We start from the raw sequence: 15,058 nt of genomic DNA, 5'->3' as shown, positions 1-15,058 counted from the left end.
TCTGTAAAAATGAAGTACTAACAAAATGTCAGTTTGGTTTTCAGAAAGGTTTTTCAACAGAAAATGCCATATATGCTTTCACCAGTCAAATTTTGAATGATCTGAATAACCGAACACCACCCATTGGGATTTTTTGTGATCTCTCAAAGGCTTTTGATTGTGTAAATCATGAAATTCTGCTAGACAAGCTCAAGTATTGTGGCATGAGTGGGACAGTGCACAAATGGTTTAATTCGTACCTAACTGGAAGAGTGCAGAAAGTTGAAATAAGTAGTTCTCGTAACATGCAAAGATCAGCACAGTCCTCAGACTGGGGAACTATCAAGAATGGGGTTCCACAAGGGTCAGTCTTGGGTCCTTTGTTGTTCTTATTATATATTAATGACTTGCCATTCTATATTCATGAAGAGGCAAAGTTAGTTCTCTTTGCTGATGATACAAGTATAGTAATCGCACCTGGCAAACAAGAATTAACTGATGAAATTGTCAATACTGTCTTTCAGAAAATTACTAAGTGGTTCCTTGTAAACGGACTCTCACTGAATTTTGATAAGACACAGTACATACAGTTCTGTACAGTGAATGGTATGACGCCATTAATAAATATAGACCTTAATCAGAAGCATATAGCTAAGGTAGAATATTGCAAATTTTTAGGTGTGTCCATTGATGAGAGATTAAATTGGAAGAAACACATTGATGATCTGCTGAAACGTTTGAGTTCAGCTACTTATGCAATAAGGGTCATTGCAAATTTTGGTGATAAACATCTTAGTAAATTAGCTTACTACGCCTATTTTCACTCATTGCTTTCATATGGCATCATATTTTGGGGTAATTCATCACTGAGGAATAAAGTATTTATTGCACAAAAGCGTGTAATCAGAATAATAGCTGGAGTCCACCCAAGATCATCATGCAGACATTTATTTAAGGATCTAGGGATATTCACAGTAGCTTCTCAGTATATATACTCTCTTATGAAATTTGTTATTAACAACCAAACCCAATTCAAAAGTAATAGCAGTGTGCATAACTACAATACTAGGAGAAAGGATGATCTTCACTATTCAAGATTAAATCTAACTTTGGCACAGAAAGGGGTGAATTGTACTGGCACTAAAGTCTTTGGTCACTTAACAAATAGTATCAAAAGTCTGACAGATAACCAACAAGTATTTAAGAAGAAATTAAAAGAATTTCTGAATGACAACTCCTTCTACTCCATAGAGGAATTTTTAGATATAAATTAAGAAAAAAAAACAAAAAAATATTAAAAAATAAATAAAAAATAAAAAAAATAAAAATAAAAAATAAAGAAAACCAAAAAACACAATAAAATAAAGTTGTTATATTAACTTAAGAATGTTGTTAAATTAACCTAATTTTGTCATGTATTGGAAAATTCGACTCGTTCCACATCATTACGAAATATCGTATTCATGATCCATGGAACTAGTATTAATCTAATCTAATCTAATCAGCCGCTCTGATAAAGGAAGGAAGATCAGTCTGTATCGTCCCATCAACGTCAACGTCATCAACGACGGAACGCAAGGTCGGACTGGACAAAGCACTTGGTCTTGTTTTAAGGAATCATCCCAGCATTCCCCTCAAGTGATTTGGAGAAGTCATAAAAGCTAAATTTAGTCAGCCAGACCGGAATTTGAACCACGAGTGCCTCAAATACGAGTCTTAACATGTCTGCATGTCTGTTTGAAGGGACACCAAGCCAACTGAGTCACAGGCATGGGAAGCAGAGGGACTCACCAGGCAATGACGTTGCAGTCGCCTTCTGGAGAATACTACCAAAGTAGCCTGAGAATCGAATAGGTGCTTATTACTTTTTTACCTGTACGCCAGTACAATAATATTACAATGGAGAAGACAGTCCAAGGACACTGACAAAAAGACACTGAGTTTGCAGATATCACAGAAATTAAACATGACACAAGACTAATATGCTTTTTGAAATGAGCGTATTTGCTGATTGTGTGCGTCCTCACACAGGGAAGAAGGTCATTACGCAAAAGCAAGAAAGTTCCTAAAAAATAAATTCAATGGCGGAACTCAGAATACAAATTATCCCATAAAATGTAGGGACATTCCCAAAGAACAGCTTGTGGAATGTCGTGTGTGACATACTCTACTAGGACACCGTACTGTTTTTGCAGATGTAAAATATTTCAACATTTGTTAGGCGATGACTCTAGACTTTGGTCGTGGACATAAATTATGTCCATCACTTGGAGCCACTAAATGCCTACCCTAGTTTGACACACCCACTGTACACACAGCTCGCTGCCGTCATCATGCACCTGCTACATAAGATAATCTGTCCTGTCCACAAATCGTCACGACCTCACAATGTCAACACCCATCTATTAATGCACATAAGTAGAAGTCCACTTGCAATTATTCTGTAACTAACTTACAGGAAAGTGACCTTGAGATAATAATGAAACAATGGGTATATTATCTTTTTTAATTTTAATGATGGCGAAAAGATGATAATTGTTTCAGAATAAGTTTCCCAAAGGGTAACTGAATCAGTTAATCTGTAGTCCTGAATCAGCTGGAGTTACGTGAAATAAAACGTTCCTGCAGCTAACACACCTAATCCATTTACCTCATATTAATTACAAATGCGTCACTCAAGAGAAAAAGTTTATAGTTAATAAACGTTATCAATATAAAAGAGATTATCAGGCTTGGTAGTATAACAAATGCACCACTACATAAATTAGCTCCTAGAGTCGCACTAGCATACTGACCACTACCTAACATAGCCTACCAATGTTGTCCTGACCACAAAAACCGATCTTTGCGAAAGTCAAATCCAAAGTGAGCTCCTAAAAAACTGTCACTAGAGTTTCCATTGGTCTTAATGAAGCCTCCATGTCCCTCGGTCGGTCTTTGTGGTGGAGTACATGATACATTTAACTTAGTATTTCCTCTTCAGAAACAAGCTTGATAGTATAATAAATGCACCACTACATAAATTAGCTTCTAGAGTCGCACTAGCATACTGACCACTACCTAACATAGCCTCCCAATGTTGTCCTGACCACAAAAACCGATCTTTGCAAAAGTCTCATCCAAAGTGAGCTCCTAGAAAACTGTCACTAGAGTTTCCATTGGTCTTAATGAAGCCTCCATCTCCCTCGGTCGGTCTTTATGGTGGAGTACATGATACATTTAACTTAGTATTTCCTCTTCACAAACTACTGGAAACCTACAGAATGCAAGATGTCTTTGAAATTCGAGTGCTATGTGTAGCAACTCTCAGCATCTACCTAACAGTTTACAATATTACAAATGTTTTAATGGCACCCATCTTATTATAAATTTAAATGTACTTGCTAGTCAGGCTGGCGTTACTTACACGCAAGGGCAAGCAGGAACACTAACGTGCATCCACCGGCGAAGGCGTATGCTGCCACTTTGAGGTCCCATCCAATGTCTTCCACGCTCTCGTGATCCCGTACTACGAGGGGGTTCACTAGGAAGCTAATGGATACTCCAAGCTGCAACAGACATCCATTCTTTCGTGAGCTGTACTTTTGTCGTCTTGCATAACAGCTAATTAGATCAGGATTAAAAGCTCTTTGCCCCTGAAAAATGCTTTCTATTCTTAGACGTCTATAGTATAGAGCAAATCGTCCATTAGCTTTAATAGCGCTTCAGTAGCTGATCTTTATTGAAGAGTGATGGAAGTTTACACTGATTGGCAACTGTGGGTAGGAGCAGTGTGATAAAACATCTGTTGTCTAACACAACAGGTTTTTTTGTGAATGTCATTTTTTTCAGGAACTTCATGTCATACTCTTTACTCTTGTTAATTTCATCCTGCAGTTGGTACCTATATTTCAAAACCAGACAGAATCTTTTACAGTTTAGAAGGAATTTCGGGTTAAGCATTATGTTTCTGCCTAATAGTGTATTATTTTCTTCAAGACATAATATCATCAGCGTGTACCATTATCAGCTGCTTAATTAATAGCTTCTCTTTCATCCCAAGTACTAGGTATGCTCCCACTGAATATACTCTCGTAGAACATACCTGCATCTCTTCCTACAGGTCACGCCACCTTATCATGCTTAGGAGAATATTCATTGCACTTTATGATCCACCAATACAGACGCCACCGTAAGGAGCCGAGGATAGCCTCAGAACCAAAGCGGCAGGCTTCATTCGTGCTGACATGTGCCACTACATGCAACAGGTTGCACCCAGTGCGCTCGATAGCCGCCGGCAGGGCCTCCTCCACATAACGGATGAGACCTTCCGGCAAACATACCGAATGCACACTGGAATTCTTTCCCGCCTTGCCTGCTATTTCCCTGAGGGGCTCCATCACCCGCCTAACATTGGAGCTCCCAATGACTAGCGTACCCACCCTCTGTACTTGTCCGGACTTGGCAGGAAACTCGACCACTGGCCCAACAGGAGAGGCATCCCGTGCTGGCTCAGAGTTGTCATCAACACTGGGAAGCACCTCGTACCTGTTACTAAGACGTAGGGAGCCAGCCGCACGGCCTGCTCCCTCTTTCGCCTTCCGCCCAGTGACACGCGAACCCACCACTGTCTGCCACCCACTCTGGAGTGAGGATGGACCAGTCAGATGTTGCGTATCAGACAATGCAGCGACGTCTGGTTCACCAGGGGATTCCAGTGGCATCAAAATTGTCGCAGGTGTCGTCACAGACTCAGTTGATATGCTTCCCCTTCCAACAACTTTGAGGGAGCAGCGATGCTAGATAGCAGCCGCAGTGAATGCGGTAACTTCAAGGCAAGGAAGGAGGGGAGATTATTGTTTAATAGACTGTCGACATCGAGGTCATTAGAGACGGAGTGTTTCAAGGATGGGGAAGAAAATCGGCTGGGCCCTTTCGAAAGAATCAGTACGGCATTTGCCTGGAGAGATTTAGGGAAATCACGGAAAAGCTAAAGCTGATTGGCCGGACGCGGATATGAACAGTCGTCCTTCTGAATGCGTGTCTAGTGTGCTAACCACTGCACCACGTTCGGTGCAGTAACTCTAAGCATGCTTGCAAAAGTATGGGTCGAGTTCTACTATCGTCTGGATGTTATTTGTGCGTCCGGTGGAAGGAATATAGAACATATTTAAAAAAACCAGCACGTAAAAGAAGTACAATAGTAGAAGCAGGTACTTTTTTAAAATAAAACTTCTTAATCTTATGCGTAATTTAAAATTTACTAGAAGTTTCTATCTTCATTAATGTAAAAGATGTAGTTTTGTAAAATAGGATAAATCTTTATGAAACATTCTGCATGTACACAATGTTCTTCTGATGTGTCTTCGTCTCAGCGTGTACTGAGGGCTAGCTGGGGAGAAAGAAATGCATAGAAGTGCAGGAAATACCTGTCCCTGATATGTCCAAAGAATAATCGCGTATAGATGTCTCGTATGCATGCACTGTGTTTTTCTCTTCGATTTGTTGCTCCACTAGGTGAAACTGAAGTACGTTTGCGAATAGCATCTCAGATACTTTATGCCCTGAGGAAGCCCTTACGATGTCATGTGTTTTTCCAAGAAATTGTTCTCTGTTGATCTTGGTATTTAGTTCTATATTCTTGCTTTTCTGCAGTACTAGTATGCATGCCTTGCATAGGAATTTCCTGAGCCGCATCATCAGTACTGCTTGATAACGTGCATCGTAATTCTCCATGTTCTTTAATGGGCGCAACACAGACTCCGTTGTAATTATCTAATATACATTTATCTAACACTGAATTGTAATCCTCACCATAAGTCATTCGATTTTAACAGCCGTTATCATAGTCCAGTAGGACAGGAACTAAACGTCATCCTTGTTATGTGTGCTGTTGTCTATAGAGCTATTCACGGGAGCAAGCATGTTTTGCAGGAGGACATATTTTAGGATACGTACACTCATGAACCAAAATATTATGACCACGTGCTTAATATCCTGACAGTCCACGTTTAGAATGCAAGACTGCAGCGGTTCTGCGTGGCATGGATTCGACAAGTCCTTGGTAGCTCTCCGCTTCAATATGGCTTCACGCAATTCCCGTGAATTACAGGACGATGGTTTGCTGGTGCGTAACTGGCGCCCGGTAACGTCCCAGATAATTTCATGGGCTTAATGTCAAGAAAATTTGATGGCCAAGACACCAACGTAAGATCACTACCATGCTACTCAAACCACTGTAGCACGATTGTACCCTTGTAACAGTGATACTTACCCTGCTGGACAGCTGCCTTGGTGCCTTCGATTACTACACAGGTCTCATGAAAGCTCGAGTGAATGTCCTCAATGGCATAATACTGCCCCCACCGGCCTACGTCTATGGCGCTTGGCATGTTTCGAGCAGCCTATCGTTCGAACGAGAACGTATCCCGACACAGTCATCCACCTGGTGTAGCAAAAATCGTGATTGTTCCGACCAGGCGACTCACTTCCACTAATACACGGTCCAATCTCGATCATCACGTTCCAGCTGCAATCGTAATGGGCGATTTCGTTGAGTCAATATCGAAACATGTAGGGAATATCTGTTGTGGAGCCCCATGTTGAACAACGTGCGCTGAACGGCGTGTCCCGAAATAAATGTTCCTGCACTAACATTGAACTCTGCCTTCAAATCTGCAACAGATCGCCGCCTCTCCTGACTTACAGAGCGCGCAAGCCTCCGACTTCCGCATTGTATGATGACAGCACCGCAGAAACGTCCAATCAGCTTCGCCGTTTCCGAGATGCTCGTTCACATTTGCAGCCTGTAATTTTCAGTTCTGTGTGGGTGATGATCAACTTTACGTATACTGACGGAAATCAAAAGCTACACCATGAAAACCTTGGTCGAACGCAACCTATCTGATACTCTTGTGTCTCAACGCCTGTGGGGTATGCTGATTAGAATGTCAGTCTTATTTGAACTTATTTTCAACACAGAAAACAGCCAGCCCTACAGATGAAGAATCGTGTGAATACATCATGGCTCTTGGATGTGATTAACTATACTGGAACCTCTCAGGTGGAGATCGGAACACAGTTTGCCAAAGTACGTACACGCGCAATTTACCGTCATCTTTCGGATTTTCAGTCAATGGCTTAAGGAATATGGGTTTATCATACCGCCAAATCGCTCAGACTGTCGGCTGCAGTGCAATGAGTCCCGAGCGAGTGGTGTCTAGATTGATTCAGGACAGCTGTCTGGCAAGGACTACAACACGAAAGGATCGCAAAATTTTTCCACTGGCCCTGACGCATTAATGAATGGTAACAGTTGTAATACGGGCGTATTTTCACCACTATGGGTTAGATATCGAGTTTCCATATCTCTTTTACCGCTGTCAGCATACCAAACACAACAGAGACTTCCATGTTGGTAGACAGAGTCATTTGGGACAATAAGTAACATTCTGTAGCGTTCAGTGATGAGTCTTGTTTCTGTTTGTGATAGTCACGTCGTCACTAACGTTTCTGTAGACTATCTGTTGAAAACAGCGATTCTCAAGACCCATACCTCTCCAGCTCTTTTAACAATGGCGTGTGGAGCTACCGAATATGACAACAGGAATGATTTGGTAATTGCTGAAGTGAGATTGAATGGTACCAGTATGAGGCAATCATGGTAAACTCTGTTGTCATGTACTTCATGACCAGAGCACCAAATGACATTTTCCAACAGGATAATACAAGAGCCCACATTGCAGTTCTCATCACAAATGCCCTGAAGATGTACAGACTTTTGACGATGGACATCAGTTCCGACTGGAATGAAAGTTTAATCGTTTAATAACCGTCATATGATGAAAATCTTTAATAAGTTTGTTAATGATCTGACTTGTGATTCATGGTGTAACATTTTCCATTTATTCCAGTGCGTACACTGATCAGCTAAAACATTATGACCACTGCTCACCGCGACGTTGGCTGCTGCCTGGTGGCGTTGCGAGCACGTGACAAGGTAACAAAAGTATGTAAGCGGAGCAGACATGGGCAGCGGATCAGTCTAACGAAGATATGGGCTGCAAATGGGGAAATCCATTGAGATAGGCGACTCTGACAAAGGGCAGATTATTATTAAACAGAACCTGTGAACGAGTATCTCGAAAACGGGGAAGCTGGTCGAATATTCAAGTGCTGCTGTCGTGAGTATCTGTGGAAAGAAATGGAAGGACAGTAAAACTACCAGTAGACGCTAAGTGGTCGGACGTCCACGACTCTTCACAGAACATGGTGTTGGGAGACTTGACTGCTCTGTAAAGTAGGATAGATGGTGATCTGTAGCATCTCTGCCGAAAGAGCACAATGCTGGTGCACGCACAAGTGTTTCAGAGCACACCCTTCATCGTACGTTGTTGAACATGAGAACCCCACAGTAGACCACCCCTATGTGTTCATATGTTGACCCAACGACACCGTCAATTACGACTGCAGCGGGTGCGGGACCATCGGCATTCGACCGTACTGGCTCTCCGGGTTAACCACATTTTTGCTACACTAGGTCGATGGTCGTCTTCACAAATGCCGTCATCGAGGTGAAACGTGCAGGGCGCCTCGGACGCAGGCTGATTAGAGTAGAATTATTCTATGCGAGACATTCTCCTGCGCTTGCATGCGACCTGTGGTAGTACTCGAAGGCACGCTGATTATGCGAACCATCTGCATCCCTTCATGCTTGATGTCTTCCCCGACGACGCTGTCATCTTTCAGCAGATAATTGTCCGTATCTCAGAGCCAGAAGCGTGCTACAGTGGTTTGAGCAGCATTTTAGTGAACTCACGTTGATGTCTCGACAACCAAATTCGCTGATGTAAATCCTATGGAACCCATCTGGGGCGCTATCGGGCGCCATCACTGCGGACGCAAATCAGTGACCCGTTGTTTACGCCAATTAGCTGTGCGTAGACATCTAATGCTACATACCTCCACAAGCCTGCCATCAAACTGTCGAATTCCTGATACACAGAATCAAAGATATATTTCGTCTCAAAGGCGGACAAACAAGCTATTAAGAAGATGATCACGATGATTGACTCATCAGTGTATATACGCGCGCACACACACACACACACACACACACACACACACACCACGAAGATAACAGTGGCCCTAAAACTCAACCTTGAGGAACATGTAGCTCTATGTATATTCATTGTATCTTCAGTGCATCTTTCATAATTCACTGCTTGCACGTTGTAAGATAGTTTCAAGGTAGCCATTTCCTAATCGCAACACAAACGGTTTAGTTTTTCATTTATGCAGTTATTAGTATGAAGTGACTAACTAGACACTAACGACGCACCTGGTTGCCGAAGACGCCGAGCGCGCAGGCCGTGGACACCTCCTTCGCGCCGAACCAGACAAAAGCTACGGTGGACGGCACGGAGAGCACGAACACCTGCGCCACGGCGCTAATGGACTGGGCCAGCAGCAGCAGCCAGAAGCGGTCGGGCGCCACCGCCAGCACCTTCAGCCACGTCGCCGCAGCGTTCATAGCCGCGCCCACCACGATCGACAGCCGCAGGCCCTGTATGTAGGTTGCAAGGTAAACGCTTACACATCCAGCACAGGCCGCGTGACTGACGGTGCCTATTACCATCACTATCTTATCCTCTCATAATCCAAACAAGAAGGTCACACAGGGTAAGCAACCACCTGATAACTTCCCTATGTGATCCAATACTTGTTTTTGAGTGTATCGTTGGTGTCCTTGCGTTCAAGTTGTGAAGCAAAGTTTATGTTCTCAGAATACACTGTGCAGTGAAGATCTCGCGTTTTTAAGAGTAACTCTGCGTATGGCTCGCTACGATAAAACCGATCAAATATTTGACTGAAGGTCAATGAAAGTGTATGTCACTTTGTGGTGCATGAATACTGGTAAAGTAAATCGGTTACAAAAGACACTCTCCTTTTCATGTTTAAAAGTCTTTAAAATATAAAACATGTGGAGGCGGGGGGGGGGGGGGGGAGAATTCACGCCCAGTTAAGCAACAGATTTTCTTGAAGTAATCCGAAATTCCTCTAAAGTCATTAAAACAAGACATAGTGCTTCCATTTCAGTCTCGTTTTAATGCCGAAGGATGAAAGATTGTGCCAGTGTTACATCGAAATTCCGACCGCATTAAGTGAAATCATTATGAAGGACTTCACGAACTCACCATGCGTACATGTACATGAACGTGATCATTTCCCTGAGATTTATTCCAAATTCCAGCGACCCAAGTGATTTTGAAGAAGGATGCATGCACTATAACCTGTCTTGCCCTCCAATTGATCATCACGAGAATTCAAAAACGAGAGAAGTTTAGGAATTTCAAAAGTTTTGAAAATTTTCCGATTTTCTTAAAATGTCGCAATACACGAAGATCAAGTGCCATCAGAATTGCAATAATCTGGCGTAGAGTCTAGAGCTGAAAAATTCCAAAGATTATGACAACATAAATGGTAGACCGGGGCCCAAACGGAGGGTGCAGTACTGTCGCAAATACAGCAAACGTAAGCGTGTACGAAGAACTACGGCTACAGGTGAAGTATCTGAGTCTGTATGGATGGCGATTTCGTTGCTGTTGATATGGAGAGTGGACTGCAGTTAGATTGCACCAATAGGACCCGCCTGACATACACAATATGTAGGAGGGGGAGTGGCAAAATTGTTGAACTTTTACCTACGCCGACAACCTCTAAAAAATTTATTTAATTTCATTATACTACAAGTTACTGACGTTTTCACGAAAATAGCTGTGATAGATATTTTTAGATGCAATTTCACCAGTTATTCTGACCAGATAACCTTCTCGACAAACTACCAATACAGAATGATATAAGGTATCAGTGTAGAAATGTTTGTTTCGTACAGAAGCTGCTCGCCCCAGAATCCTTCCTAAGGGAGGCATTTTCTTTCTCAACTGCGAGATTCACATGGTCGTTGATTGTCATGTAGTGTTTCGTACTCAGCATGTATGTATCGTGCTAGGCCTGAAGCGCAGCTACTGCACCTATCCACTGATGCTTTGTTTGTATTCACTACTGATGGATGTTGCTCCGAAGAGTAGTAGAAGTGCTTTTATTTTAAATACCGTAAAATGAGATCATCTACGTTCGTCAGGTGTCGTTGCCGTAGGTACGTTTATGTCGCACAGCGGTACTGAACACTTGCACCTTGGTCTCTCTAGAGATGAATACAATGCGTTTTTGACAGATAGGTGTATAGTGCCCTCTGCTTTTGGACTCCCTCATTCACTTCCCTCACTGGTCATTCTCCTAATAATATCTCGATTAAAATAATGTCATCCATCATATGGATAACAGAGTTGGCAAATTGTTTGGAGAGCATGACCAAGACTTCAGAGTATGACACATTACGAGTATCATAAGCCGACTGAAAATCTGAGGGTCCATGTCTATCTTTATAAACACTGTGAGAATCCTCTGTCACGCATCTCTGAACAGCTGTAGTAATCGTTGCAGACAAACTGGTTTCAGGTATGCATGGGAGCCATCTGACTCACGTGCAGGGTGATACAATGGTTAAGATACTGGACACGTATTCGGGAGGACGGCCATTCAAATCCCAGTCCGGCTTTTCAAATTTAGGTTTCCTCTGGTTTACCTAAATTGTTTAAGACAAATATCCGAATGGTTCTTTTAAAAAGGAAATGGACGTATACCTTTGCAATCCATAGTGTGCTTAGTCTGTAATGAGCTCGTCGTCGAAGTCGCGTTAAACCATATTCTTCCATTGTTTCCTGACTACTGCCAGCTCATCAAATAGCTACGAGTAGTGGCTCAAATGGCTCTGAACACTATGCGACTTAACTTCTGAGGTCATCAGTCGCCTAAAACTTAGAACTAATTAAACCTAACTGACCTAAGGACATCACACATATCCATGCCCGAGGCAGGATTCGAACCTGCGACCGTAGCGGTCGCTCGGTTCCAGACTGTAGCGCCTGTAGAGTACGGTTTAACGCGTAGTGCAATCGAATATTACCGTGGTGGCCGTAATAACGCGAATCCATAACAGCTTCCAACGATGAAAAACGTGTGCTCCTGGGAGGGAAAAGACGTTTGAACCCCATACATTGGTCAGCTGTGTTAATTATAGATAACACCTGCGGAACATTGAGTCTCTGCAGGAGGAGAAGAGTCTATCGATTAACAGTTGCAAACTGTACGACGTTTGGTTGTATTTGACAATGCAAGATTCAGCCACAGGGAGAAGGAAGGAAGGAAGGTTCAAATGGCTCTGAGCACTATGGGACTTAACTGCTGAGGTCTTCAGTCCCCTAGTACTTAGAACTACTTAAACGCCGGCCGGTGTGGCCGTGCGGTTCTAGGCGCTTCAGTCTGGAACCCTGTGACCGCTACGGTCGCAGGTTCGAATCCTGCCTCGGGCATGGATGTGTGTGATGTCCTTTGGTTAGTTAGGTTTAAGTAGTTCTAAGTTCTAGGGGACTGATGACCACAGATGTTAAGTCCCACAGTGCTCAGAGCCACTACTTAAACCTAACTAACCTAAGGACATCACACACACCCATGCCCGAGGCAGGATTCGAACCTGCGACCGTAGCGGTCGCGCGGTTTTAGACTGAAGCGCCTAGAACCGCTCGGTCTCTCCGGCCGGCACGAAGGAAGGAAGGTTAGAGTTTAATGCACAGTCGTTAGTGACTGGCCACAAGAAGATACCAGGCACCATAGCTAGAGCTAGTGATACTGTATGTGATAGAACCACATCTAGGAAGACACCGTCCAAGGGGAGCAACAGGAATAAAACGCCTAAAATCGTGAGCGACACTTCGAGTCAAGAGAATCATTAACACCTCAAATGAATGAGTTAAACACGCTGTTAATTTTTGTCCAGTGTACTACACAATTCGTAAGTAATAAGGAGTTCATGGTACGTAAAAATACCCCTATCATTAATTGCATATAGTATTTAAGTTTTAAGTAATAATGCGCCATTGAGCATTGTAAAATAGGTGGGATAATATTTGCACCTTGTAAGAATGTCGATAAACGGAGAACCCTTTGCGGGCCACTCCAAATTATCACTTCCTACATGTTTGCCGGCCGGTGTGGCCGAGCGGTTCTGGGCGCTACAGTCTGGAACCGCGCGATCGCTACGATCGCAGGTTAGAATCCTGCTTCGGGCATGGATGTGTGTGTTGTCCTTAGGTTAGTTAGGGTTAAGTAGTTTTAAGTTCTAGGGGACTAATGACCTTAGAAGTTAAGTCCCATAGTGCTCAGAGCCATTTTGAACCTACATGTTTCAGAGTAAATGGGAAACATTATGTCGATGTCAAGTTTCTGAAGCAGCGTTCAAGAGTTGCAATAAACATAGACCCGGTGATGGCGCATCTTAGTGGACGCAACGTGATACAAAGACGTGGTAGTACACAAAATTTTCAAGCAAACATCCTGATACATTTCGTATCACCACAACTAATTCCAAGAAAATGAATATACACTTCCTAGTTACGTTAATGTGAACACCTGTCAAAAGTCTGAATAACCACCTTTTGCAACGCGAGGCATGCAGGAAGAGGGTCAATGACGTTCTGGAAGGTAACGACAGGGATGCGGCGCCAAGCCTACTCCAGTGCCGTGGCCAGCTGCGATAGGTTTCCCGGTTGAGGATGCATGGCGTGAACAGTCCGATCGAGTCGATCCCACAGATTATCGATTGGGTTTAAAACTTGAGGATTCGGTAGCCCGGTAACCTCATCTTGCTGCCCTTAGAACCACACACGTACACTGCGAAGTGTGTGACATGTTGCATCGACCTGCTGGTAGATGTCATCGTGCGGAGGAAAAATAAACTGACCCAAGGATAGATGCGTACTTTTGTTGATCCATTGTGCCTTCCAGAATGACGAGATCACTCAGAGATTGCCACGGAAACATTCCTGAAATCATAATATTCCCTCCTGATTGCAGGATGCTGGTTCGCAGACGTTTCGCGCCGTACACGCGGACGGCCACCTGTCTGATGGAGTATAAAATGTGATTCTTCTGAAAAGTCTTCCTGGTGCCACTCAGTGGACGTCTACTTGCGGTACTGGTTTGCAAATTTCAGTTTTCGTCGCCTATTAAAAGCAGTCAGGATGAATGCATGGACTACGCGCCTGCTGTAGAGAAGCCCATACGCACCAAAGTTCGCTTAACGGTCTTTGAGAAGACCCTGTTGGTAGCCCAGTTGTTACTCTGAAAGGTCAGTCGCTCAACAGTTGCACATCTATTCGCCCATGCACATCTCCGCAGCCGTGGTTAACCCCTGTCATCTATGGCCCGTGGTACACCACTGTGGCCTCAGCGCCGCTTTTGGATAGCATCATTTTGCCACGCACAGTGTCTTTTAACCACGGCAGCACTCGAGCAGTTTAAAAACTTAGCCATTTCGGAAATGCTTCAACTTTTTGCCTGAATGCCGATGATCATGCCCTTTTGGATGTCTGATAAATCGCTCCATTTGCCCATAGCAACAGCTGCTGCACTGTTTTCTGTGTCCCTCCAACATGATTTATATACCTTCCACTGCTAGTGCTGCCATCTGCCGTCTGTGAGTGGTTATTGCACGTTTACGTCGAACATAGGCGGTAATTACATTAATCAGACGGGACTCTGTATATAGCAAGAAGATGTGTGGTACATAATAGGCAGGTAGTAAACCTGGGAGCCAGCAGCATGTGTCACAGAGAACCGGAGCATGAGACTATAATTTGAGAAAACGATTTACTGTGGGCGAGCACATGTATCCAGGTGATAATTTTCATTTAGAATTAGATTTTACGCAAGTTTTTTGTTAGATATGAAACCCATCTCCTCTCCTTCCAACTTAACACCTGTTAGTCTGCTAACTTTATTTGCCTCAACCTCCAGAACACCTATGACTGTGTATGGCATTCCAGGTTCCTTTTCAAGCTCCAGACCTATGCCCTTCCTATCAACTTCATCCATCACATTGCCACCTTCCTCTCCCATTGTCCTTCCTATGTCACCATCCATAATACCAATTCCTGTACCTTCTACCCTTCTGCAGCTGTGCCCTAGAGCTCTGTACTTT

At 43.4% G+C, this 15,058-nt stretch overlaps 1 protein-coding gene across 1 annotated transcript in view; it reads right to left on the bottom strand.

The window, feature by feature from the left end:
* LOC126249632 (feline leukemia virus subgroup C receptor-related protein 2-like) overlaps positions 1 to 15,058 on the bottom strand; it is an 84,982-nt gene that overhangs the window by 53,111 nt on the left and 16,813 nt on the right. Inside the window, exons 2-3 of the mRNA XM_049951309.1 lie at positions 9,299 to 9,523; positions 3,386 to 3,527 (exon numbers count right to left, since the gene is read on the bottom strand). Of these exons, the coding sequence (XP_049807266.1) occupies positions 3,386 to 3,527; positions 9,299 to 9,523 (367 nt within the window). The remainder of the gene's footprint in view (positions 1 to 3,385; positions 3,528 to 9,298; positions 9,524 to 15,058) is intronic.

Source organism: Schistocerca nitens, chromosome 3, assembly GCF_023898315.1.
Source record: "Schistocerca nitens isolate TAMUIC-IGC-003100 chromosome 3, iqSchNite1.1, whole genome shotgun sequence".
Classification (NCBI taxonomy): domain Eukaryota; kingdom Metazoa; phylum Arthropoda; class Insecta; order Orthoptera; family Acrididae; genus Schistocerca; species Schistocerca nitens.
Note: the sequence above shows the minus strand (reverse complement) of the source record. Positions and strands in the feature narration are given on the sequence as shown.